This window comes from Xenopus tropicalis, chromosome 10, assembly GCF_000004195.4.
Source record: "Xenopus tropicalis strain Nigerian chromosome 10, UCB_Xtro_10.0, whole genome shotgun sequence".
Lineage (NCBI taxonomy): Eukaryota > Metazoa > Chordata > Amphibia > Anura > Pipidae > Xenopus > Xenopus tropicalis.
Window position 1 is genome coordinate 41,748,326 of NC_030686.2, and position 25,454 is coordinate 41,773,779.

Here is a 25,454-nt window from a genome sequence, read left to right on the forward strand (position 1 = left end):
TACCTATAGATGATATTATTATACATAATTGGAACAAATGTAGCAAGCTATGCTAAAATCTGTGCCACTACCCGTGCCCTATGTACTATTAAGTGGACCCGTGGCACGGTGTATGCAGGATGCTCCGTGGCCAGATACAGAAGCACATCAGCAAATAAATGCATTTTCAGCCGGTCACTAAACATTTCACTGAGACGGGAGCAATCAGTTCATTAACTTTGATTTCAGATAGCTGATGTTAATTTCATCTATAATGAAGCCTTATAGATATATACATTGGATAATAGTACTCTGATGGTTTTGAGCATTGATTGCAATTGCTGTTCTCTGTTTAGAAGAGGCAATCAAGTGACATCTGATCTTTTCAGCAGAATGGGGGGGCCCTTTCCCCTCCTATTCTTCTCCTCCTCTTCCTGTCCAATTTCATTAGATATTTCCTTCAAATCTCCCTAATGCAATCTCCCTTTCTCTCTTTATAGCTGTATATACCTGTGTCCCTCACTGTTGTCACTGTTGTCATTTCTCTTCTATCCTCTTATCCCATTCTTTTTTTTTATTATTTTCCTTCTCCTTTGAACAAAATCTTAAACCGTTTCCCCTTTCCTTATTTGTGTATTCCTTTCCCCTTTGTCCCCTTTCTCCTTACTGCCCCTTTCCCATCCTCCCCTTTTACTTTCCATTCTTACACCCTCTCTGCCATCCCTTCCCATCTATCTTGCAGGCACTGCGGTATTTATCTGTATAACAGACACATTAGCATTGGAAGCAGTCTCCAGACTATCACGGCACATTTCCTTCTAATTCCATCTTCAATTAGACAATAAAGCCAGAAGGGAGATTAGATATGGGGCCATCCCTATAAACTCCTCAGCCCAAAGCTATAGAAAGAGCAATGACACGCAATTACGCCTACATGTATTCTCACAAGGTCGTGTCAGAAGAGTATTAAGAGGAATGTTAATGCTCTTGATTACCAAATAATGCACTTTAGTTTATTTCCTCTAGAGCTTATTCTCATATCTTTTCCATATATCTTTAACACTGTTTTTAAGATGGACCACTTCTTGGTCCAAGCGACTGTACTTGTTATTACCCAACTTTGTATCGGGCGAGTTGCAGTTATCTGTAACTTTTGGTATAGCATGCATTGCATGGGACTCTTTCTTTCAGGTGGACCCTAGCTCTATTGGTAGAGGAAGAGTTAACCCTATACCAACTCTATAGCTACCACTTTTGCAAAAAACACCTCCTTGGAACCAGGGGGTCAAGGGTGCTGTGCCACCCCCCCACCCCCGGAATTTCCCTCCCCCAGTTCAGTTCTGAAAGATGTCTTCTGTAACTCCCCTCCTATTGCTCCATATACCCCTCCCTATAACTCCTCCTATTGCTCCATATAACCCTCCCTATAACTCCTCCTATTGCTCCATATACCCCTCCCTATAACTCCTCCTATTGCTCCATATACCCCTCCCTATAACCCCTCCTATTGCTCCATATACCCCTCCCTATAACTCCTCCTATTGCTCCATATACCCCTCCCTATAACTCCTCCTATTGCTCCATATACCCCTCCCTATAACTCCTCCTATTGCTTCATATAACCCTCCCTATAACTCCTCCTATTGCTCCATATACCCCTCCCTATAACTCCTCCTATTGCTCCATATACCCCTCCCTATAACTCCTCCTATTGCTCCATATACCCCTCCCTATAACTCCTCCTATTGTTCCATATACCCCTCCCTATAACTCCCCCTATTGCTCCATATACCCCTCCCTATAACTCCTCCTATTGCTCCATATACACCTCCCTATAACTCCTCCTATTGCTCCATATACCCCTCCCTATAACTCCTCCTATTGCTCCATATACCCCTCCCTATAACTCCTCCTATTGCTCCATATACACCTCCCTATAACTCCTCCTATTGCTCCATATACCCCTCCCTATAACTCCCCCTATTGCTCCATATACCCCTCCCTATAACTCCTCCTTTTGCTCCATATAACCCTCCCTATAACTCCTCCTATTGCTCCATATAACCCTCCCTATAACTCCTCCTATTGCTCCATATAACCCTCCCTATAACTCCTCCTATTGCTCCATATACCCCTCCCTATAACTCCCCCTATTGCTCCATATACCCCTCCCTATAACTCCTCCTTTTGCTCCATATAACCCTCCCTATAACTCCTCCTATTGCTCCATATAACCCTCCCTATAACTCCTCCTATTGCTCCATATACCCCTCCCTATAACTCCTCCTATTGGTCCATATAACCCTCCCAATATAGTGTAAAGGGGTGTGACAAAATAATTGCCAGTTTAATGGTGGATAACATTGAAAGTTATGTTGGGTGCCTATCTAATATAGAGGTCTGGTTGAAGGGGCAGATTTTTGCTTGTAACAAGCTTTTTTGGTGCTAGAAGACCTCTATGTGTGGCATCACAATACATTTATTTTTATCCCTACCACACTGCTTTCCATTTTGTTTAACCGGCGCACAATTAACCCTACGAGGGACCACAAATTCCTGTTCGTTTCTGCGCAGCCCCTCTCGCCCTGCAGTGCTGCATTCTCGATAATAACGTTGGCATGTCACCGCGCAGAAAATTACCCGTACTGTTACTAAAATAGCTCTCCTACTTATCTCTCTGCTGCATTAAACAATCTGCAGGCTCAGGCAGACTCTGGCATTTTTTTTTTAGGCAGCCATAAATTATCTTTAGAAATTCAAACAGCCTTGTTAAGCTGAAAAGAGAAGCCAACTGCGTGATATAAGGCCGGGCTCCATTATATGTGGGCTGCCATAATGGCTTTGCCTTTTAAACATGTAAAATCTTCAATCTCACAAGGTGAAATTGTGCACATTTATTAACCATGTGCTTTATAACAATATATATATATATAAAAAGGAACATTTTAGTTCTTGGTGGACTCAAGAGAAGAAAGGAGTACAATTTTAAAGGAGAAGTAATGTCAAGGCTTGTACCATTAAAGTTCAACTAAAACTTAATTTTTAATATGGTGTAGAGAGTGATATTCTGAGACAATTTGCAATTGGTCTTCATGTCCTGTAGAGATCTGTTATTCAGAATGTTTGGGACCTGGGATTTTCTGCCTAAGGGGTCTTTCCGAAATTTGGATCTCCATACCTTAAGTCTACTAAAAAATAATTTAAAAGTTAAATAAACCAATAAGGTTTATATATTCTTCTAATAAGAATTCATTATATCTTAGTTGGGATCAAGTACAGGTACTGTTTTATTATTACAGAGAAAAGGGAATCATTTAACCATGAAATAAACCCAATAGGGCTGTTCTGCCCCCAATAAGGGGTAATTATATCTTAGTTGGGATCAAGTACAGGTACTGTTTTATTATTACAGAGAAAAGGGAATCATTTAACCATGAAATAAACCCAATAGGGCTGTTCTGCCCCAATAAGGGGTAATTATATCTTAGTTGGGATCAAGTACAGGTACTGTTTTATTATTACAGAGAAAAGGGAATCATTTAACCATTAAATAAACCCAATAGGGCTGTTCTGCCCCAATAAGGGGTAATTATACCTTAGTTGGGATCAAGTACAGGTACTGTTTTATTATTACAGAGAAAAGGGAATCATTTAACCATTAAATAAACCCAATAGGGCTGTTCTGCCCCAATAAGGGGTAATTATATCTTAGTTGGGATCAAGTACAGGTACTGTTTTATTATTACAGAGAAAAAGGAAATCAGTTTAAAAAATGTGAATTATTTTCTTAAAATGGAGTCTATGGGAGATTGCCTTCCCGTAATTTGGAGCTTTCTGGATAATGGGTTTCCGGAGAACGGATCCTATACCTGTATAACTCACTTGGAACTTACTAGAGTTTAATGATGAACAGTGGGGCAGAGGTATTTTTAAGTATCGTGAGTCTGTATAGTGACCCATAGGGAAACACCTGTATTGCTAAGTTGTTGCATCACCCTAAATGATTTTATGAGCCATGATCCAAAAGCAGATTTTCCAAGACTGCCAAACGGTTTTGCTCATTCCGCAAGTGCCGCAGTATCTGAGTTTCCACTGGACTCTGTACCTCCGTTTCCTTATTCCCTCCAATAAAGTTAAGATCATAGAGACGGTGCATTTGAATGGTTGGGTGCAGAGAGCACCTTCTATATAGTGAAACTGCATATAAAGGTACAAACCCCAGCAGATAGGGAGGGGACGTTAATCTATTGTTTCTGTGTGTTAAGTCTTATTTCCCAATACCTAAACAAGTTCAGGGAAATCTTATATGACTCTTACTTGTTGACTCACTTGTACAGTTCAACACATACCTGTCCAACCAAAGGTAACCACTACATTACTACATTATGGAATGTTCGAGAGTTTGGAGCCTCCATCAAATGAATTCCTGAAAAGTTACCACCCACAAATCATACTTCTACAAGGATCCCCCTTAGACGGGGGGGAAACTGGGTACACTCAGAAAGCCATGGATCGCAGGAACATACCATGCCCCATACTCTACCTACTCACAATTGCAAAGTCTTCTTACTGCAAAGTCCTGCCTAGTCACCTTGCCCCATGTCATCTCAGACCCAGGGGGTAGATACCTGATTGTACAGGGCCAAATACATGGCAAACTACATACCACTGTAAATCTCTACATCCCCCACCATACTGTGACACTATTCTCTATGCCTTTATGGACCAAATAGCCTCTCTCCCACTGGCGCCAATGATAATAATGAGTGATTTTAACAATGTGATGGACAACAGTAAAGATAGCCTATCCCCTTCTACTAGACACCATCGATCCCTAGCTCTCTCATATTGACTAAGCCCTGGGCTAAGTTAAGTTAGCCACCTTGGAGGTCCAGATACTTACCAGGGGTATTTATAATCATTCCCCCCCATTAAAATGCAACTAAGTCCATGCTGGATTGATAGAACATGGCCAGCACTGGGTGAATCACTCTAAACTTGAAGAACCAATAGCTAATAGTATCCCTGATTTTTTTTTTTATATCATCTATATATCCTATTTATCTATCTATCTATCTATCTATCTATCTATCTATCTATCATCTGTCTGTCTATCTATCTATCATCTATCTATCTATCTATCATCTATCTATCTATCTATCTATCATCTGTCTGTCTATCTTGTCTATCTATCTTATCTATCTATCTATCTATCATCTGTCTATCTATCTATCTATCTATCTATCTATCTATCTATCTATCATCTGTCTATCTATCTATCTATCTATCTATCTATCTATCTATCATCTGTCTGTCTATCTTATCTGTCTATCATCTGTCTATCACCTATGTGTCTCAGGCAGGGAGAGACACATAGATGTACCCACTCCTGCCCCTACACATCCGCTAACAGACGTACAAGTAGGGCTGTTCTCTTAGTAAATGACCCCCAGGGATTATGGTAACTTCCACTAATTCATAAATGTATAAAATGCATTCTGTGTTTAATTCTAAACTATAACCTATTATTTCTAGTATAGTTTCCTTGAAATTATGTGATTTTTTAAATGAACCTGATTGTGCTTTGTTCAGAACTATGAGGCTTCTTCTCAAATCGAGCAGTTTGTGACCCGGTTCCTACTCAGGGAGACCATGAACCAATTGCACTCGCTTCAGAACTCATTGGACTGTGCCTTAGAAACTATTGAGGCTCAGACTGGTCATGAAAGGTAGGCTAACAACATTTTAGTGTTCTCACAACTTGACCCAGGCAACCACCACCGCATCCTTACTATAACCTAACTAACCAATAAAATGCATGACGCTATCATATTGGAATGATACTGGCCACAGCTTTATTGAAGTTACAAACAATACATTCCATCCAATAGAAAAGGATGATTTTATATAAACATATCCAAGAATAATTACACCTGCACTGAATGCTTAAAAAGATACAATGTTTCTCAAACTTAATTAAAAAAGTAGCTTTTGGCAGAATGACCAGATAAGTTAACAAGATACACCTGCACTGAGATACAATTGTAACTAATAAGCTAAACAGGTCTCTTGGGGGAACTGAGACTCACAGCTTAAAGGGCAATTTCACCTTTATTAGCAAAGCTGTAATAACACATAAAACAAACCCCAAAACCCCCAGAAATGTGTTCAAACTTTAAATAACCTGGCAAATTTTGTAAAATAGGAGTGGTATTTAGGGGGTGTGGTCCCAAAAATGGGACGTGGTCCAAAATGTTTTGCCGCTCTAGGGGCGCCATTTCTTTTTTTCCCTCTTTACATTTTTCAAAGGTTGGGAGGTATGCTTTCAGCTACCTAATTAAATATATTGGCAAAATGAACCCAGCCTAGCTCTAAAATGGCTGCCTATGCCAACCCCTCTCTTCTAAGCTCCCCCATTACAATCAAATACACCTGGGTCATGCTGCCCCTTCTCCAAGTTGCCTGCTAAATGCTGATTGGTCGCCTTGGTGACAAGGTCTCTGCATGCGTTTGTGTCTCCTATTATTATATACAACGTACATAGGACTATATTCTTATTTATCCTTTCAAGACAGGATGCCAGGAAGAGCACGCCGCAGCAGCTGGGACGTAAGTGCAATCGAAGGGCCCACAAGTCTGTCTGCCTGTCCCCGACGGATCCTTATTCAGGAATCCTGACTACAGGTAATGTGCCTGTCCTGTTTCAGCCACGTGCTGTTATCAATCAGCAAGCCATTCTGTAAGATTCTGTCTGTTACAGGCTTGCCAGTAGAAAACGATACGCCATGGTCTGCACAAATCAACCGCCTGGAGCAGCTCATCGACAAATTAGAGTGCACGGTATGGTTCCATTTTCACAATTGCTTCTATAGTGACACTGTTAGACAGGGGAGTTATTCCTGCTGAATTGTGCATGGTACAGGGAAGTAGCCATAATGACATTGCTTTACGGCATTTCTCTGCCCAGGCCATATACACATTTCTTGGGTGGGGGGGATCCTGCAGAACTGCTCTTAAGGTCCCCATACACGTGGACTTAGACAGATTTGGCAGCTAATCGGCCCATGTATGGGCACTACCGATGGGCCTGCCCGACCGATATCTGGCTTGAAATCAGCCAGATCTCAATCGGGCAGGTTAGAAAATCTAGTCGGATCAGGGACCGCATCAACGAGCCAATGTGGTCCCCGATCCAACTAGATTTTCTAACCTGCCCGATTGAGATCTGGCCGACTTTGCCTATGCCCCAGGGCCAAACGATTGAATTAGCCTGGATTCTCCCGATATAGCCCACCCGTAGGTGGGGGATATCGGGTGAAGATGTTGCCAAGCGAGCGGATCTTAAGGTGTATGGGCACCTTTAGTAAAGAGCACCCAAGCCTGTACAATGTCTAGTAAATATTTATTAACCCTGCCCCAAATAGCACCACCGTAACCAAACCAGAAAACTCCAAAAATAAAAATGTATATACAGCCATCTATTGGAATGGTTTGGTACTGCAGCGAATGCTTCTTTTCTTTGTTTTTAATTTCCACATATGGTTAAATGTTTCAATCATATTGCCCCTCTGCCTACTTTTTCTAAGCAGTAGATATATTTTAGTCTTTCAGGATATTCCTTATTATAATACAGTGGTTTTAACAGAGCAGAAACAGCCCATAATACAGAGATTAGGACAGTATCAGACTGGGGTGTAAGAGGTCCTACTACCATACTACGCTGAAATTGGGGGAGGAAGGGCAGCAGGGAGCAACTATTCTTGCACTGGGTTATTTCCCATGGTCCCACTGGCCCAAAATTTTAAAAGTCTTATGTATTCCCACCCTCCCTATTGTTGTGCCCAAGGCATATGTCTCTTGTGCTGACCCCTAGTTCCAGCTCTACATTTACTTTCATTATGCAAAATGTAATTGTAGGGACCCAGAGGGTTAATATGCTGCTATGGCTTTAAACCCTACCATTTCCTATTTATCCTTGTTACTGGGCAAAGACCCATTTATCTAGTTTGATATTAGCATTCTGTGCCTTGTTGGTTTATAGGTAGACCATTCCCTTTACACTCTAATATAGTGTTCAGCAAAGGGGTGGATCTTTCTCTTTGGCTGCATCTGTTGACTCAGGTGGAAGATCCACTGACCCTGGGATCAACTAGGAGTTCATACAGCTATGGCAGCAGGACTAGTAATGAGTGACTGGGTTGTATAAATTGCCATTTTGTTGCTTGCAGAGCCCACAGTTCGAGCCTTTGAAAGGAGATCCATCTATTGATCCTACAGAGCCTGTAAGTCCTATTATTATTACCCCACAGCCATTATTCCTTACATTCCTACCCACTGTGCATTTGATTAAGAAGCTGCCCATTTCTTCACAATCACCCTTTGTAATGATATAACCGTTTCAGTTTTTTTTTTTATTATTTACTTAAATAGAAGTTGTAAAGGAGAAGGAAAGTCAGAATCGCTGGGGGGGGGGGTACCAAAAGCTAGGCACTCCCAGTGATTAAAGTCACTTCCCTGATACCCCAGGCAGGTGCAATTTTCTTATTACATAAGCACAGGCCTAGGGTTCCTCCAGTGAGCACCAAGGAGCACTCTTCTTCCACCTTCTTCTTCCTTTGAGTGGGTTCACATACACAGTAGAGGGAAAAGCCAAACTTTACCAAAAAGCCAGCATTTTCACCCTACTATGCATGTGTTGGCCCCCAGGTAGCAAAGAAAGAAGATGCTGGAAGAATAGGGGTTCCTTCTAACAGGAGCACTGGCCTGGCATATAAGGTAAGTGAATGCAATCACTTGGGGCAACTAGCTTTGGCCCCTGCCAGGGATGGTGACCTTCCGTCTCCTTTAAAGTAGAACCAAAGTGTCTGCTATATCTGAGGGCCTCTGTAGAGGCCACCATTCACCTTCCCCACTCACCCATACCTGATAATAAAAAGCAGATTTGTGTGGTATGGGGGGGCCCAACATGTCTAGCTGTTTCACTTTATTAATGGTGATCACTGACCAGGAGCATACACAGTAGAAGCCAGTACCAGGGGCTGGGGAAATGAGAGAGCAAGTAGCCTTCAGGAGAAGGGTGAGCGAGACATGCATGGATCTGGGCATAGTAGTATTGTCTTGGGCACTTATACTACTTGGCCCAGTTCTGGTTGTGATATTCTGTTATATAATCATTTACAGGGGAGTAGTATTGTGTTCTTAAGTGTGGATGGCACAGTTGATGTAAAAATCGTTTTACTTCTCCTTTAATTTAAACAATAGGATGGACTAGAACACTATGATGGCAGTTTACATGGGCTTTACTCTCAAACAGCAGGAAAGAGTAGATCTGTAGAGGTCTTGTACTTCCACAGCAGGGCAGCTTTGGCCGTATTGTTTACTAATGAAAAAGGGGGCAGAAGGAGGTGTATGCCTCCCAACACCTTTCCTTCATGAATTCAGTGCTGGGAAACACAGGCAGCACTGTATTCATGGGGCGAACTTAGCTCTGGTCAGGGCTGGACTACAACAAGAGTCTATAAAAGCAGTGGCAGAAACTATTATTTAGCACATTATAGCATATTATATCATATTATTATAATATTATAGCATATTATTTATCATATTGTTATAATATTACACACATTTAGGTACTGGTATATCTTGAAAAGCATTATAAAGTACAGGTATGGGATCCCTTATCCAGAAACCCATTCTTCAGGAAGCTCTGAATTACAGGAAGGCTAAATCCCATAGAGTACATTTAAAGCAAGTAATTCTAATTTTTAAAAATGATTAAATAAATAGTAAATCAGTAGGTTGCACTTGATGGTAATTAAACTGCATGAATCCATATTAGTAGCAAAACAATCCTATTGGGTTTATGAAATATTTAAATGTTTTTCAGCAGTCTCAAACATTCCAGATAATAGATCCTATACCTCCCATTGGAGGAAAGACAAGTGTTTCTGACATAAGATTATGTGTCTCTCTGTTTTACAGTACATCTTGGTGGCACAGAGGCAGCTGCCTGTAGCTGAGCATTACCAGGACCAATTCAACCTGTCCCTTGAAAGTTACATAAAAATGACCTCAGTCCAAAACAGCTGCTTACAGTAAGTGACCCACAGCATGCCTGTCTGCTATCTGTACTGCCATAAAGTGAGGATGAAATCAGAAAAATGTACAGCTAATTGTAGTGCCTATAGGATTAGCAATGTAATGGGAGGCAGCCCACAAGTGCATTCAGCAGCGAATAGGCTGTGAGTTTTATTGGTGTCAGTTTTAGCTCTAACAAGAAGCATTTCAGCTAAATGGGAGCTGATATCAAGGTTGATGTATGACGCACCAGCAGATTAGGCCTCATTAAAAAAAAGACTCTGAATTTTCTTCAGCCTTCCAGGAAAGTTCAGGTTAAAAAAAGAGCTAGAGTTATGGTATGGTATTTATAGCCTTATACAGATAGAAATCTCACTTTGCATTATTGATCCGCCAAGTCACCCCTGGAGACTTGTAAATGCCTCAAAAGCTACTGAATGATATTGATCTTATGTATCAGAGAGTTGGCACAGCGCTAAGCTCAATAACGGGCCCATTTAAACACAATGCACAATGCCCCTGAACATTTGTGTGCAGGGTGCAGTGCCCAAATTATTATTAATTCAATTTATATTTTATACTTTATCTGGAAGATTGCCAGGTGAAGGGAGGGTACCCACTGGAAACTAGGGATGCACAAAATCCACTTTTTCCGGATTTGGCCGAACCCCGAATCCTTTGTAAAAGATTCGGCTTCCGTGTTTATGTCACAAAAAGTCTCGTGATTATAAGGATTTGGATTTGGTTCGGCCAGGAGCATGGATTCGGATAAATGTGAGTGCTGCTGAAAGAGGCCAAATCCCGAACCGTATCCTGGATTTAGCGCATCCCTATTGGAAACTCTCAAAATCAAAGTAAGTTTTCTTAAGAAAGAGTCTTTTAATCATTTAAACATCAGGGGAAAATAACAAATAAAATACAGTTCTTAACTTGGCACATGAATAAGTTATTCTACGTTGCCTGGCCTATTATCCTACATGGCCCCAATGTTAAAGGTATCTGAAGCCTTGTCGTTCCTTCCAACCTTTTCTAATTGGAGTGTCTTCTCGCCCACCCTTTCTCCTCCCTAATGCAATTAGAGTTTTGCACTTTTTTTTTTTTTACGTTTGCACGTTTTATACTATTGTAGCATAGATCATATTCTACTTAAACCCACCCATTTGCCAGTCAGAGGTATAATACTTCTAGGGATTGCCTATTATGGATATTGCTGTGTATCAGCACAACCCATTATGCAGTAGGTGTAGATAGTTTCTGGTTCTGCCCCAGTTTGAATTGGAAGCTCTGCAGGTTGCTTGGCTTATTGCCCTTTAATGAGGGGAGCTTTTATATTGAAGTTTGGAGAATAACTCTATCCCTTCGTGTTCTTTGCAGCATTTCTACTCATAGACGTCACTCTGAGTCAGCCTATGTCCTCTATGAAATATGGGAGGACCAAGAATCATGGAAAAAGTGAGTAGCACACATTTTCCGTCATAAACAGCTTCTAGTTCATGGAAAGTACTTGCGTCTGTGGTAGAGGTGCCGGCCCCACTTTTGCACAGATAGAACTGGTTCTGGGCAAGGGCATATAAGGAGTACTTAGACACCCAAGGGGATATCAGGAGTACTTAGACACCCAAGGGGATATCAGGAGTACTTAGACACCCAAGGGGATATCAGGAGTACTTAGACACCCAAGGGGATATCAGGAGTACTTAGACACCCAAGGGGATATCAGGAGTACTTAGACACCCAAGGGGATATCAGGAGTACTTAGACACCCAAGGGGATATCAGGAGTACTTAGACACCCAAGGGGATATCAGGAGTACTTAGACACCCAAGGGGATATCAGGAGTACTTAGGCACCCAAGGGGATATCAGGAGTACTTAGACACCCAAGGGGATATCAGGAGTACTTAGACACCCAAGGGGATATCAGGAGTACTTAGACACCCAAGGGGATATCAGGAGTACTTAGACACCCAAGGGGATATCAGGAGTACTTAGACACCCAAGGGGATATCAGGAGTACTTAGACACCCAAGGCGATATCAGGAGTACTTAGACACCCAAGGGGATATCAGGAGTACTTAGGCACCCAAGGGGATATTAGGAGTACTTAGACACCCAAGGGGATATCAGGAGTACTTAGACACCCAAGGGGATATCAGGAGTACTTAGACACCCAAGGGGATATCAGGAGTACTTAGACACCCAAGGGGATATCAGGAGTACTTAGACACCCAAGGGGATATCAGGAGTACTTAGACACCCAAGGGGATATCAGGAGTACTTAGACACCCAAGGGGATATCAGGAGTACTTAGACACCCAAGGGGATATCAGGAGTACTTAGACACCCAAGGGGATATCAGGAGTACTTAGACACCCAAGGGGATATCAGGAGTACTTAGACACCCAAGGGGATATCAGGAGTACTTAGACACCCAGTTATTGAAAGTCTGTAATATATAAAAGAACACAGCACCGGGATTCAGAGACAGTGAATTAAGTAAGTAAGTAAGTATTAAACCCTATAATGCCAGTCATTATTTGCTTTTCAATCTCCACTGCAGGCTTACTGGTACTTACCAGGTTAAATCAGTTGTTCTGCTGAAGGCAGAAGGCTGTTCTGAGAAGGAAGTCTGTCCATATTGAATAAAACCTGTCATGGAGGTTCAGGCATTTCTTTTTATTGAAAATGTAAGATCCCCCTAACATACATTCTATAAATACACAGTCCTAAAATGGTACAATATCATTGGGCACTTGGCATGTTGGTTGAATAAAAGGATTGCATCCTTTATTAAGAATTTCTGGTGCGACAGTTTTAAGGTTTAAAGTCCAAATATAAACCTCATTCCTCAGGAGGTGCAGGATTTATGTCCTCAGGTGGCATTTGGATCTGCTTGAGCAGACTCTGTGCTCCCATTCTGATCAGAGCTTGCACACTGGAGACTCGTCTTGGCCTGGTTTCTTAGTGCTGCTCCTTTTATAACTTTAGTCGGTTAAACATATCCAAACCCACAGAGATATTTTAGTAAGTGAATCACATTACAGGAATGACAGGCACAGAATCCCTAACAATTAAAGATAGCAAAGTGTGATAGATGGTCTGCAGGTAATGCTGCCGCAATTTTTCTATAAAAACTAAAGATACCTTCCTACTATATATGTACTTTGGGGGGTAGCTTCATATGAGGCGTGGGAATTTGTTTCATAAAGCATTTGGTTTTGCATTTAGAAATAACTGAATATGCCTTCGTGAATCATAACTATTTATCTTTGTAAGCTATGGCGTTGGGTTTGTATTGCTACAATGCTTAAGAAATGCTGTTGCTTTGCTAAAACAATCCTCAGAACCACTGTTTACAGGCAGAATAGACATTTGTAGTTGCTAGTAGATTCAGTGGCAAACAGAAATAGATTTCTTGGTGAACCCATAAAATTAAGGAAATGGCACGGGGTTGGTGGGGGGAGAGTAATATAGAACATCAAATAAAGCAGGGCACGCACAGGACTTAAAATCTAGATCCGGAACTAGAGGTTCCACTCCCTTGCCCCCGTCGCTTGTCAATGCATCGCATGGGTGGCTGGCCGGGTTGTCTAGGATGCCCGGCCGGTTTGGCCCTCTCCTGCTTAAAACAATAATAAATAATAATTAATAAGGGAATACCGAATAAACTGTATTTCTTTTTCATCATAGTTTTAAGTGCCATGATTTATATGACGTTCTATATATATTTATATATTTCGTGATGTCTTGATAAAGGTCCTCTGTATAGGGCCAAAACGTCAACTTACACTTTTAAATTTTCCACCTAATTTAAGTCCAATGAGTGCTATGTGTTCTACATTTTTATATATATATGTATATTCCATGATACTCACAGTAACCACTTCCCAACCCACCCTTGGCTCACAGTGTCATGCAACCCTTCCCTTACCTTGTTCCATTGTAGTGTTGAAGTCTGGGACATGAAGTTCTTCTGCTTTCCATAGTGAGTGCTGCACAGATTAGAGTCCTGCACGGGTCTGATTGGGAAGACCCCTGCTTACCCTAACCTGCTGACCTGCAACCTGACTCACACCTGCAATACTGCTATATCCCCTACCCAGACCTGCTACCCAACCTGCACCCACAATGGCTTTACTTACCACTTGACCGGGGGACCCACAATACCAGAAGTGATATCACCATGTGTCACGCTGGAGGTGGGTCAACCAGGTAAAGGAAAAAGCTTCCTTAAATGTCAGGGGTAGGTAGGAGGGCTAAGACCCGCAACTAGACAAGATACCTAGGTAGCGTACCCACAGATAGTCCATCTGGTTGGTGAAATGGGAACTTTCTACCCAAAATCACATTACGGTTGTTCCGAAGGTACCCGACCCACAGCAGAAGGACTTCTAGTTCCAGACTCCATCACATCCCAATGAAACAAGGTGAGGGAAGGGTTGCAAGATACTGTGAGCTTAAGATGGGTGGGGAAATGGTTCCTCCATCAGCCATGATATTTATGATACATAAACAATGGCCACTGTGGTACATTTTAAAGGTGACCTAATTTTAGCTCTGGTCCTAGGGCATGTGCAGGGCCCAGCTTTCCCCATATGGCATTTAGCAAAAAAAGGGGTGGAAAAAATGGCAATGACGTGGTATACATTAGGTCACAAATTAAATGTAAATAAGGCAGGGTCATTGATTTCAATGCAAGTGGAACTGGTTTGACCTGCTAATGTACAGGGAGACTTAAAGGTCACTGCTGTCCAAGGAGGATCACAACGTTCCATAGTATGGTAAAGCCCCTATGGAAAAGAAGATTCTGCTCTTGTGTAGAAGAATGTCAGCCGAAAGGCACAGTACGACTAAAAATAACGATTGTCGGGGTTTTTCTTGTGGATTCGCTCATTGAAACCTTCGGTTATTTATATGGTTTAGGGGATTTCGTATGGTCAATTTCTTCATTCTGTTGGCCCTTCTCAATACTCCACTTTTCTGACTTAACCAGTGTTGCCACATTCCTCTCTGGGTCAGTAGTGGCACGCTGGGGGCCAAAAATAAACCACATGCATACCAAAACCTATATTCCAACCATTTTTGGCCACATTCCAAAGGCAAGCAGCCCAGACATACCTCTTGTAAGCCCAGCACTGATTGGTCTTCTGCTTCCTACTGCTATTGTTAGTAGGCCAATGGTGAATGGATTCCTTACCAACCGGTTCTAAAAGCACTGAATAAGCATCCATGTGCTAAGGGTTTGTACACACACGCGCACAGACACACAACAGTATTATATGGAGACAAATACTCATATATATGCTATACTTTATTGGATAAAGGAACAATGGCAGCCTCGGTTATTTCTGAGCTATTCTTCACATACTTTTGAACTAACTTTACCCTTGGGGTTGGCACCGTACATCTGTTGTTACTCATTCTAGATCTAAAACTTACTTTGCCCTCTCTTTGGGATGGGTACATGTAGGGGCACTGCTACCATGGGGTACCACAGGGATGGCAAAAGCAGCTACTGGTAACTTTAAGATGCAAAATTGGAATCTCCTCACTTCTAGTGCAGAGAATGCAATTGCCCCTCTTGACCCCTGACGAAAAGTTAAGTGTGGGCAGGGGCAATGGAAGGTGGCATCATTGTGGGCAGGGGCCAAAAACACCCTGGGTACATCTGTTTGGGTTTGTATACTGTAACTACTTAGCCCTCTCTCTGGGATCATTACATTTCTAGTTACTTATTCTGAGGTACCAACTACCTTAAAGGGATACTGTCATGATTTTTATGGGGTACTTTTTATTTCTAAACAACACTGTTCACATAGCAAATAATTCCCTCTGCCATTTAAACTTTTATTCTTGAACCAACAAATGTATTTGTAGCTGTAATATTGGTGTGTAGGCGCCATCTCAGTGCATTGTGCCTGAGTCTGAGCTTTCAGCCAGCGCTACTCATTAGAACTGCTTTCAGCTAACCTATTGTTTCTCCTACTCCCATGTAACTGGAGGAGTCCCAAGCCGGACTTGGATTTCTTACTATTGAGTGCTATTCTGATACCTACTGGGAGCTGCTATTGCTCCCTTCCCATTGCTCTGCTTACTGGCTGTTGGGGGGGGGGAGATATCACTCCAACTTGCAGCGCAGCAGTAAAGTGTTACTGAAGTTTATCAGCGCACAGGTCACATGGCTGTGGCACCCTGGGAAATGAAGAATATGGCTAGCCCCATGTGAGATTTCAAAATAAAATATAAAAAAATATGTTTGTGTTATTGAAAAACAGATTCCAATGCAGGATTCTACTGGGGAAGCTCTATCTCTATTAACTGATGGGGTTTGAAAAAAAAAAAAACATGTTTTCCCATGGCAGTATTCCTTTAATCTTTGTCTTGGCTGGGTATATCTGTGGTTATTTAGTATGTAACACTTATATTGCCCTCTGTCTGGACAGTGTACATCTGTATTTACTCCTTCTAATGGCAGATATTAGTGGGTAGGTTTGGGTAGCAGGTAATACGGTGGGATGTCCAGAGTTGTAATTCAACAACAGCTACATTACCTGTATTTTCCCTTCATTATTCAGCCTCACAGCAGTTCTACCCCCCCAATATGTATTTCAGTTTCTAGAGAAAGTCATATTCCCTACAATTACATGTACCAGTGTTCAGATAGAGATAGAGTTATATCTCAGGCAACCCCAGGTTGTTTGCTCTGCACATATTGGATAAGCTGTATTCCTACATGTGATTAGAGTGCTAAAGGTAATCTGAATGCCCTTTTAGATAGGAAAATCTGCATCAGTATGTGCTATTTGCTTTGTCATCAACATCAGTCCCAGTCCAGTCTGTAAAAGCGGCTGAAACCAAACCAATGTCTGGACCAAGTAGGCATAGGTAGAGCAAAGTGGAATTTGGTGCATTGATGAAGAATCACCATTACCCTCCTGCCTATACTTCTGCTAACTGATCTATTGGCCACTATGGAAGACTGCACCCAAGTGGTCATTTGAAACATTTTGGGCAAGGTGCAAAGTGCAAAAAACAGATACAAACTGCCATGTTTTTCACACTTTGCACCTTTACTTACTGCCTGCCCTATGCCAAGTGTTAAGGATGGAGTTGCCTTGCATGTCCTGACCCAACTCTTTGCACCCAGCGCTGTATTTCAAATTCAATGACCCCAGACCCTGGATGCAAGTGCGTTTGTGTCTCTTAGTGCTTTACTCTTTGTGCCAGGGGCAATAACGTAACTATACCGCCCCGGGCCTGGGTACAGGGCATGCAACCAGGCCCCTCCCCTCCCTCCTCTTCCCTTCTGGACACATCTTTATGGCGTATTTGCACTGGTGGGTGCAATCGCACCCTCTGCACCCCCAGTAGTTCCACCACTGGCCAGGGGTTATAGTAAATTACCCTTCCTGAATACTCACCCAGCCTAACTGTGATTAGAGACAAATATTATTCTCCATTAAGGTCTAAACCTCCCCCAGATCTGTTGGAATATCTATTTCCCACTACAAAAGGTCATATTTCCCATAAAAAGATTCCTAAGCAAAGGTAGTTGGTTACTGGGAGCCAATTCGGATCATACATGATTTTTCTGAGTCCCAGTGAGGCAAAGAACAAAGCCTGACACATACAGTGGCTTGCAAAAGTATTCGGCCCCCTTGAACTTTTCCACATTTTGTCACATTACAGCCACAAACATGAATCAATTTTATTGGAATTCCACGTGAAAGACCAATACAAAGTGGTGTACACGTGAGAAGTGGAACGAAAATCATACATGATTCCAAACATTTTTTACAAATAAATAACTGCAAAGTGGGGTGTGCGTAATTATTCAGCCCCCTGAGTCAATACTTTGTAGAAGCACCTTTTGCTGCAATTCCAGCTGCCAGGCTTTAGGGTATGTCTCTACCAGCTTTGCCCATCTACAGACTGAAATCCTTGCCCATTCTTCTTTGCAAAACAGCTCCAGCTCAGTCAGATTAGATGGACAGCGTTTGGGAACAGCAGTTTTCAGATCTTGCCACAGATTCTCCATTGGATTTAGATCTGGGCTGTGACTGGGCCAGTCTAACACATGGATATGTTTGGGTTTAAACCATTCCATTGTTGCCCTGGCTTTATGTTTAGGGTCGTTGTCCTGCTGGAAGGGGAACCTCCGCCCCAGTCTCAAGTCTTTTGCAGACTCCAAGAGGTTTTCTTCCAAGATTGCCCTGTATTTGGCTCCATCCATCTTCCCATCAACTCTGAGCAGCTTCCCTGTCCCTGCTGAAGAGAAGCACCCCCAGAGCATGATTCTACCCCCCCATATGTGACAGTGGGGATGGTGTGTTCAGAGTGATGTGCAGTGTTAGTTTTCCGCCACACATAGGGGCTGATTTACTTACCTACGAACGGGTCGAATGGAGTCCGATTGCGTTTTTTTCGTAATGATCGGTACTTTGCGATTTTTTCGTATGTTTTGCGATTTTTTCGGATTCTTTACGAATTTTTCGGATCCAATACGATTTTTGCGTAAAAACGCGAGTTTTCCTATCCATTACGAAAGTTGCGTAAAAAGTTGCGCATTTTGCGTAGCGTTAAAACTTACGCGAAAAGTTGCGCATTTTTCGTAGCGTTAAGTTTTAACGCTACGAAAAATGCGCAACTTTTCGCGTAAGTTTTAACGCTACGCAAAATGCGCAACTTTTTACGCAACTTTCGTAATGGATACGAAAAACTCGCGTTTTTACGCAAAAATCGTATTGGATCCGAAAAATTCGTACAGAATCCGAAAAAATCGCAAAACATACGAAAAAGTCGCAAAATATTCGTTTTCAAGTCGGAACTTTTCCAATTCGGGTCGGATTCGTGGGTTAGTAAATCAGCCCCATAGCGTTTTGCATTTTGGCCAAAAAGTTCCATTTTGGTCTCATCTGACCAGAGCACCTTCTTCCACATGTTTGCTGTGTCCCCCACATGGCTTGTGGCAAACTGCAAACGGGACTTCTTATGGTTTTCTGTTAACAATGGCTTTCTTCTTGCCACTCTTCCATAAAGGCCAACTTTGTGCAGTGCACGACTAATAGTTGCCCTATGGACAGATTTCCCCCACCTGAGCTGTAGATCTCTGCAGCTCCCCCAGAGTCACCATGGGGCTCTTGGCTGCATTTCTGATCAGCGCTCTCCTTGTTCGGCCTGTGAGTTTAGGGGGACGGCCTTGTCTTGGTAGGGTTACAGTTGTGCCATACTCCTTCCATTACTGAATGATTGGTGGAACAGTGCTTCGTGGGATGTTCAAGGCTTTGGAAATCTTTTTGTAGCCTAAGCCTGCTTTAAATTTCTCAATAACTTTATCCCTGACCTGTCTGGTGTGTTCTTTGGACTTCATGGTGTTGTTGCTCCCAATATTCTCTTAGACAACCTCTGAGGCCGTCACAGAGCAGCTGTATTTGTACTGACATTAGATTACACACAGGGGCACTCTATTAAGTCAATTAGCACTCATCAGGCAATGTCTATGGGCAACTGACTGCACTCAGACCAAAGGGGGCTGAATAATTATGCACACCCCACTTTGCAGTTATTTATTTGTAAAAAATGTTTGGAATCATGTATGATTTTCGTTCCACTTCTGACGTGTACACCACTTTGTATTGGTCTTTCACGTGGAATTCCAATAAAATTGATTCATGTTTGTGGCTGTTATGTGACAAAATGTGGAAAAGTTCAAGGGGGCCGAATACTTTTGCAAGCCACTGTACATTTACATACAAGGTATATAAGGAAATGTAAGGAAATAAAAAAAATAAAATTTTGACTTACGCCAGAGAATTTTACCTGCTGATTGGTTGCTATGGGTTACTGCTCCTGGGCAAACTTAGTGCTTTTTATTACATAACCCCCATGGAATCTTAATGAGTCAATACCAGACAGCAATGTAATTGTAGAAGATTGAATTACGAACAGTTACAGTAAACACTGCTCCTGGGCAAACTCAGTGCCGTTTATTACATAACCCTCATGGAAAAATATATGCAAGCAATAGCGTGAAGGTATAAAAGAAAGGTGAATGGAATATACAAACCTAAACTTGCTTCCTTTTAAAGGAACAGTAACTCGGTAGAACTGTTTATTGCCAGGGGAGTGGGGCAATGGCAAACGCTTGGCACAGTCTTTAGATGCCAAGGAGACTTCTGTGCTTCCGTCATAGATTCCACACAGTCTTTACCCTTTGCTTGGTCTGTGTGGCTTATAATCTGCGGAAGCACATTATACATAATTTGCCCTGGGAGCTAGGGCTGCAGCAGGTTCAGTTACATTGGCTGCCATATTTCTTCCGCTTAGCAGCCATTTGCTTTGTGCAACCAGAGTTACCTGGGTCCACCTCACAAAATGTACAGAGCTAATGGAGAATTAAAGTCCTGAAATGGACTATAGGAATCTATTAAACTGGTGTTTAGAAGGAGGGAGACCAGGGCATCTATAGCAGTGAGGGGCTACAAAACCACAGGTGGGGAAATGGGCTCAGATTCAGGAAGATTCCTGGTTGGGCCATGAATGTAGTATGGCAGGGGTTATGCGCATAACAGCAGGTTGGAAAACTCCACATCTAAATCACAATAGAGATCTATAGAATCATAATTTAAAGTCAAAAGTACACAAATGAAAATATGTTAAACACTTATGTATACGTCACAGATATCAAGATAAAACTGTTGTGCAAGGGGGTAGGAGAGAAGATATATATATATATACATAACTGACCTTATGTTTGGGCAAGCTGATTGGTTGATGTGTTTGTACATAGCATTCTTGAACTCATACTCTGCATTCTCTGCATTAAATTCCCTCTAGGTTTCAATCACATCGCCCTTCATAAATAAGGTGCTGCAGATCTTAAAATCATATCGCAAATATAGTTTCAGGACTGTATGTTCTATATAGGCACCCGAGGCAGTGGTGCAACGCTTAGAGCAAAGAATTTTCCTGTTATTTACTATTTCAAAGGCATTTTGTGAAAATTTCCCATGTGAGAGAGTGTCTCCAGGTGCAAAACAATTAGCAACCTGTTTCATGTTTCAATTGAATTAGACAGAACCTTCAAGTCTGGCAACATGACAGTGCCCCATACCCCATCAGGTACATATAAAATCTGCATGCTGGATGGCTAATATTGCATTGCTTGCCAGAAAGCAGTACAGCCTGCAGCACTAGCTTAAAATAAAAGTCATTACAGTCTTGGGGATATGAGTTTAGAATAACCCTATGATTCTACATAAGCTTTGTGCTTATTAGGACGGGAAGTCTGTGTTCTCTGGAATCCTTAGATCAGAGGTCCCCAATCTTTTTCACCAATGAGCCACATTCAAGTATAAAAAGTTGTGGAGCAACACAAGCATAAACAAATTCCTGGTGGTGATAAATAAGAGCTGTGATTGGCTATTTGGTAGCCCCTATGTGGACTGGCAGCCTATAGGAGGTTATGTTTGGCAGTACACATGGTCTATATGCCTCCATAACTTGCCTCCAAGCCAGCAATTCAAAAATAAGCACCTGCTTTGAGGCCACTGGGAGCAACACCCAAGGGGTTGGGGAGCAACATGGTGCCCTGAGCCACTGGTTGGGGATCTCCCATCAATAATAAGCAAAGCACAAACAGTGACCAAAGCTCCATCTCCTTTTTATGCAAAACAGCAATAATTCTTGAAACAAAGTTCCCTATGTGGAACATCACTGGTATGCTGGGCATTGCAATGAAACCACAACTGGAGGCTGACGGTGGCCATATATGTGCCTCTCCAGACTGAGTCTGAGCAGTTTATTGTCCCTGGTCAGTTAGAAAATCCAGCTGGATGAGGACTGCATCACCATGTTCCCTCATCTCCCTCTGCATCATTTGCCCGGGGCAGGTCTAGACTGGGCTTCAAAATAGGCCCCGGCATTTGCCCATATCTATAGACTGCCAGTCTGGGCCAGGCCTGGGGACCAAACAACTCAATCATACTAAACTGGCACAGCTTGCTGGTGGCCACATTGGGTAACAATCACCTAATTTGGTGTTTCTGCCAACCTTATAATTGTGGGGAAAATAAAGGAGAGAAAATATATCACAAAAATGATTTTCTTTTTTTTTTTTTTTTACTTTTAAGTCATCTCCAGTCTGCCCAGAGCAAAACCTTTCAGAGAGTCATCATCGATTGCCTGGAGAACCCAGAACAGCTCCGGACCATGCAGTTTCCAGGTAAAAGTTGCACTAGCACCATTACTTTTGCAATTAGGTCCTATCATCTGAAGGCTGATGCCACATGGGGCTGATTCTCGGCCTACGAAAAAATGCTTACTTAGAATCCACCCCTCTGCTGGCATCAGCCTCCTACCTTACCTGCACCGGGAAGCATTGTGTCCACTCAGGGGCAGGCATACGGCATATTATTGGCTAGGGACTTGCATTTCTTCAACTTCAGCAAACCCCAATAAGGGGTAATTATATCTTAGTTGGGATCAAGTACAGGTACTGTTTTATTATTACGGAGAAAAGGGAATCATTTAACCATTAAATAAACCCAATAGGGCTGTTCTGCCCCAATAAGGGGTAATTATATCTTAGTTGGGATCAAGTACAGGTACTGTTTTATTATTACAGAGAAAAGGGAATCATTTAACCATTAAATAAACCCAATAGGGCTGTTCTGCCCCCAATAAGGGGTAATTAAATCTTAGTTGGGATCAAGTACAGGGTGCTGTTTTTTTACTACAGTGAAAAAGGGGAATCATTTTTGAAAATTAGAATTATTCTATTAAAATGGAGCGGATGGGAGATGGCCTTCCTGTAATACGTAGCTTTCTAGAATACAGGTTTCCGTTAAAGCATCCAATACCTGTAATTCCAGTTGGTCCTTATTAAAGCTTATATATTTCCTGTTTGGAGAGGCAATGGGGGAAGGCAGAGATAAGAAAGGGGGAGGAGATGGGATGTGAGGGGAAAATAGGCAGAAAGAAGAGAGATGTAAGTGAATATGACAGAAGAGAGGAAGAAAAACCTTAGTGATGAGAAATATAAATTGTAATGGAGGAACCAACAGACTAAAATAGGAAGAGAAGGAAAAAGAAAGAGAGAGACTTTGGAATGATAGGGTAGGTGAGGAGATGGAGAAGTGGTGAGGACAGGGTCGGACTGGGGGGTGAAGGGCCCACCGGTGGTCCCGCCCCAGGGGCCCTGCAGGTGCCCCCTGCCGGCCGTGTCCCATAACTTCCCCCTCCAGGGGCCCCCCTAACCCCCCTAACCCCCCTCACAGGGCCCCCCCACCCGACGTCCTCCCGCGTAAATTTAATGCGTCAGGGGAGAAGCGGTTGGGCAGGGGGAGCGCCAGCAAGGGTCGGGTCAGGGCTGCCGGGGCCACTGGGATTTTTCCCGGTGTCCGGGTGGTCCAGTCCAACCCTGGGCGAGGATGATTGTATGAGGGGAGGAAAAATGAAAAGGATGAGTAAGGAGGGAAAAAAATAAGAAAGGGGAATAGAATTATTATTATTATTATGCCTTTAAACTCTATTATTTATTTATTTATAGCATCATGGTGGAATTTAAACCCAAACTGACCCCCTGCGATACAGGGAGCTACAAAACTCGCCTACTCTTGACAAGACTGGATCACGCTGTTCAGATCTTGTGACTTTCCCCCTTACCAAACCTTTTGTCGGAAGTCACTTATCAAACATGAAGGATGGTACTAGAGATCTTATCTGCCGTGCTTTCCCATCGGTGGTTAACTTGGCCTTTACTATCCGCTGCTATGAGAGGCAAAGGGTTTCACAGTGGCAATATCATACATTCATTAGGCGTTACATACGCTCTTAATGTATGATGTCACAGCTTCCTGAAAGTGATGTCACTTTTTGTCACAGAATGATGTGATTGTCCTTGCAACATCTTGAATCTGCTTTTTTTTTTTTGTGGATCCTGACGCACATGAACTTAACTGGGTTTAAAAATCATTGTACACATTTTCATTGTGCCATCTGAAAATTCCTAGAACTAAATTGAATGTTGTAATTGTTTTTTATTGGATCGGTTTAGGGTACAGGGGCCAAGTTTCTGAGCCCAATCCAGACTGGTAAATGCCCAACAGAACTTCATACTTCTAATGGGTTGTGCTTTCTCAGATGAGCACCCCCCAGTGCTCTAACGACTCACCTACACTTATCTTGTTTATTGAATGGCTACCGGCCATTAGTGGTGTCAAGTGAGACTGATCATTTTGGACAATTTAAAGGGCCAGTGATGTGTGTTTTTGTGTGAAAGTGCAGCTACATATAGCTGGCTTGGCCCCTCACCCGAACCTGTAGTGTATGTGTATTTAAACTACAAATGGATGGTTATATCTGTCTACCTCTTTATTATTTATCTGCCTATTTATCGATTTATCTTTATCTATGTAAATATTAGCATTGCTAAGCATGCACTGTTGGGGTCGCTGAAGTGCAAGGAGACCTTGAGAACTTGAGATTGGGGTGCTGGGACCAGCAACAGAAATCACAGGGCCCATTACTACTAAGTTAGCAGGTCCCTCTCCCAGGGGCTCCAGCTGTAAACCCATTGGCCACCTGCAGACCCAGGCCCCCAGCAGAGTAGGCTCCCAGCCCCACTCCACCCACCCCCCACTTGGAGCTAATTTCACCCACTGCTTGGTTACTCTCTACCCCCTGCCCAAACCCCACCGCTCTGCTCAGCAACTTGACCCTCCTTCCCAGTCACTGCTCTCATCTCCATGAAACTCATCACAGCTTCTGATCAGACGCACAGGGTCAAAGTGTTAGAGGAGGCAGAAGAGGTTGGGTCCTTGGGTGCCCATCTTTGTGCCCTAGGCACGTGCCTCTTTTGTCTACCCCTAGTTCCAGCCTGGGCAGAGGGCCTTGCCAACAAGTAGAATGGGTCCCAATGAAAAAAAAATACCCATGGATGCATGACCATGCCCCTAGCCACACCCCCCATGCAAAATCCCACCCTCAGTCTACCCAAATGTGACCTACTATCCAGCAAGCCCCACCCATTTCATGGCTGTTTACATCTCTAGGGGCCCTGACTGCCTGCATGGACATCTTTCCATTCCATTATAGGTGTAGTCTATACAGAACATTAAGCTGGCCATACACGGGCAGATCCGCTCGCTTGGCGATGTTACCAAGCGAGCGGATCTTCACCCACCTACAGGTGGGCGATATCGGGGGGGCATTTAGGTGAATTCAATCGTTTGGCCCTGGGGCCAAACGATCGAATTCTACACGTGGCAATGGGGCAGTCGGTTTGGGGACGGCATCAATGAGCAGATGCAGTCCCCGATCCGACTGGATTTTCTAACCTGCCCAATCAATATCTGGCCAATTTCAGGCCAGATATCGGTCGGCCAGGCCCCTCGGTTC

General features: G+C 42.7%; 1 protein-coding gene across 2 annotated transcripts in view; it reads left to right on the forward strand.

Annotated features, from left to right (window-relative positions):
* Nucleotides 1-24,973, forward strand: part of necab3 (N-terminal EF-hand calcium binding protein 3) — a 60,080-nt gene extending 35,107 nt beyond the window's left edge. The window contains exons 6-14 of one of the 2 annotated variants that reach the window (XM_031894748.1): nt 5,572-5,708; nt 6,551-6,663; nt 6,740-6,819; nt 8,208-8,261; nt 8,686-8,754; nt 9,961-10,073; nt 11,431-11,508; nt 22,187-22,278; nt 23,605-24,973. In XM_031894748.1, coding sequence (XP_031750608.1) covers nt 5,572-5,708; nt 6,551-6,663; nt 6,740-6,819; nt 8,208-8,261; nt 8,686-8,754; nt 9,961-10,073; nt 11,431-11,508; nt 22,187-22,278; nt 23,605-23,633 — 765 coding nt within the window. In that variant the 3' untranslated portion in view covers nt 23,634-24,973. The remainder of the gene's footprint in view (nt 1-5,571; nt 5,709-6,550; nt 6,664-6,739; nt 6,820-8,207; nt 8,262-8,685; nt 8,755-9,960; nt 10,074-11,430; nt 11,509-22,186; nt 22,279-23,604) is intronic. The other variant, XM_012952726.2, reaches the window with a different exon arrangement.
* Nucleotides 24,974-25,454: the final 481 nt, after the last annotated feature.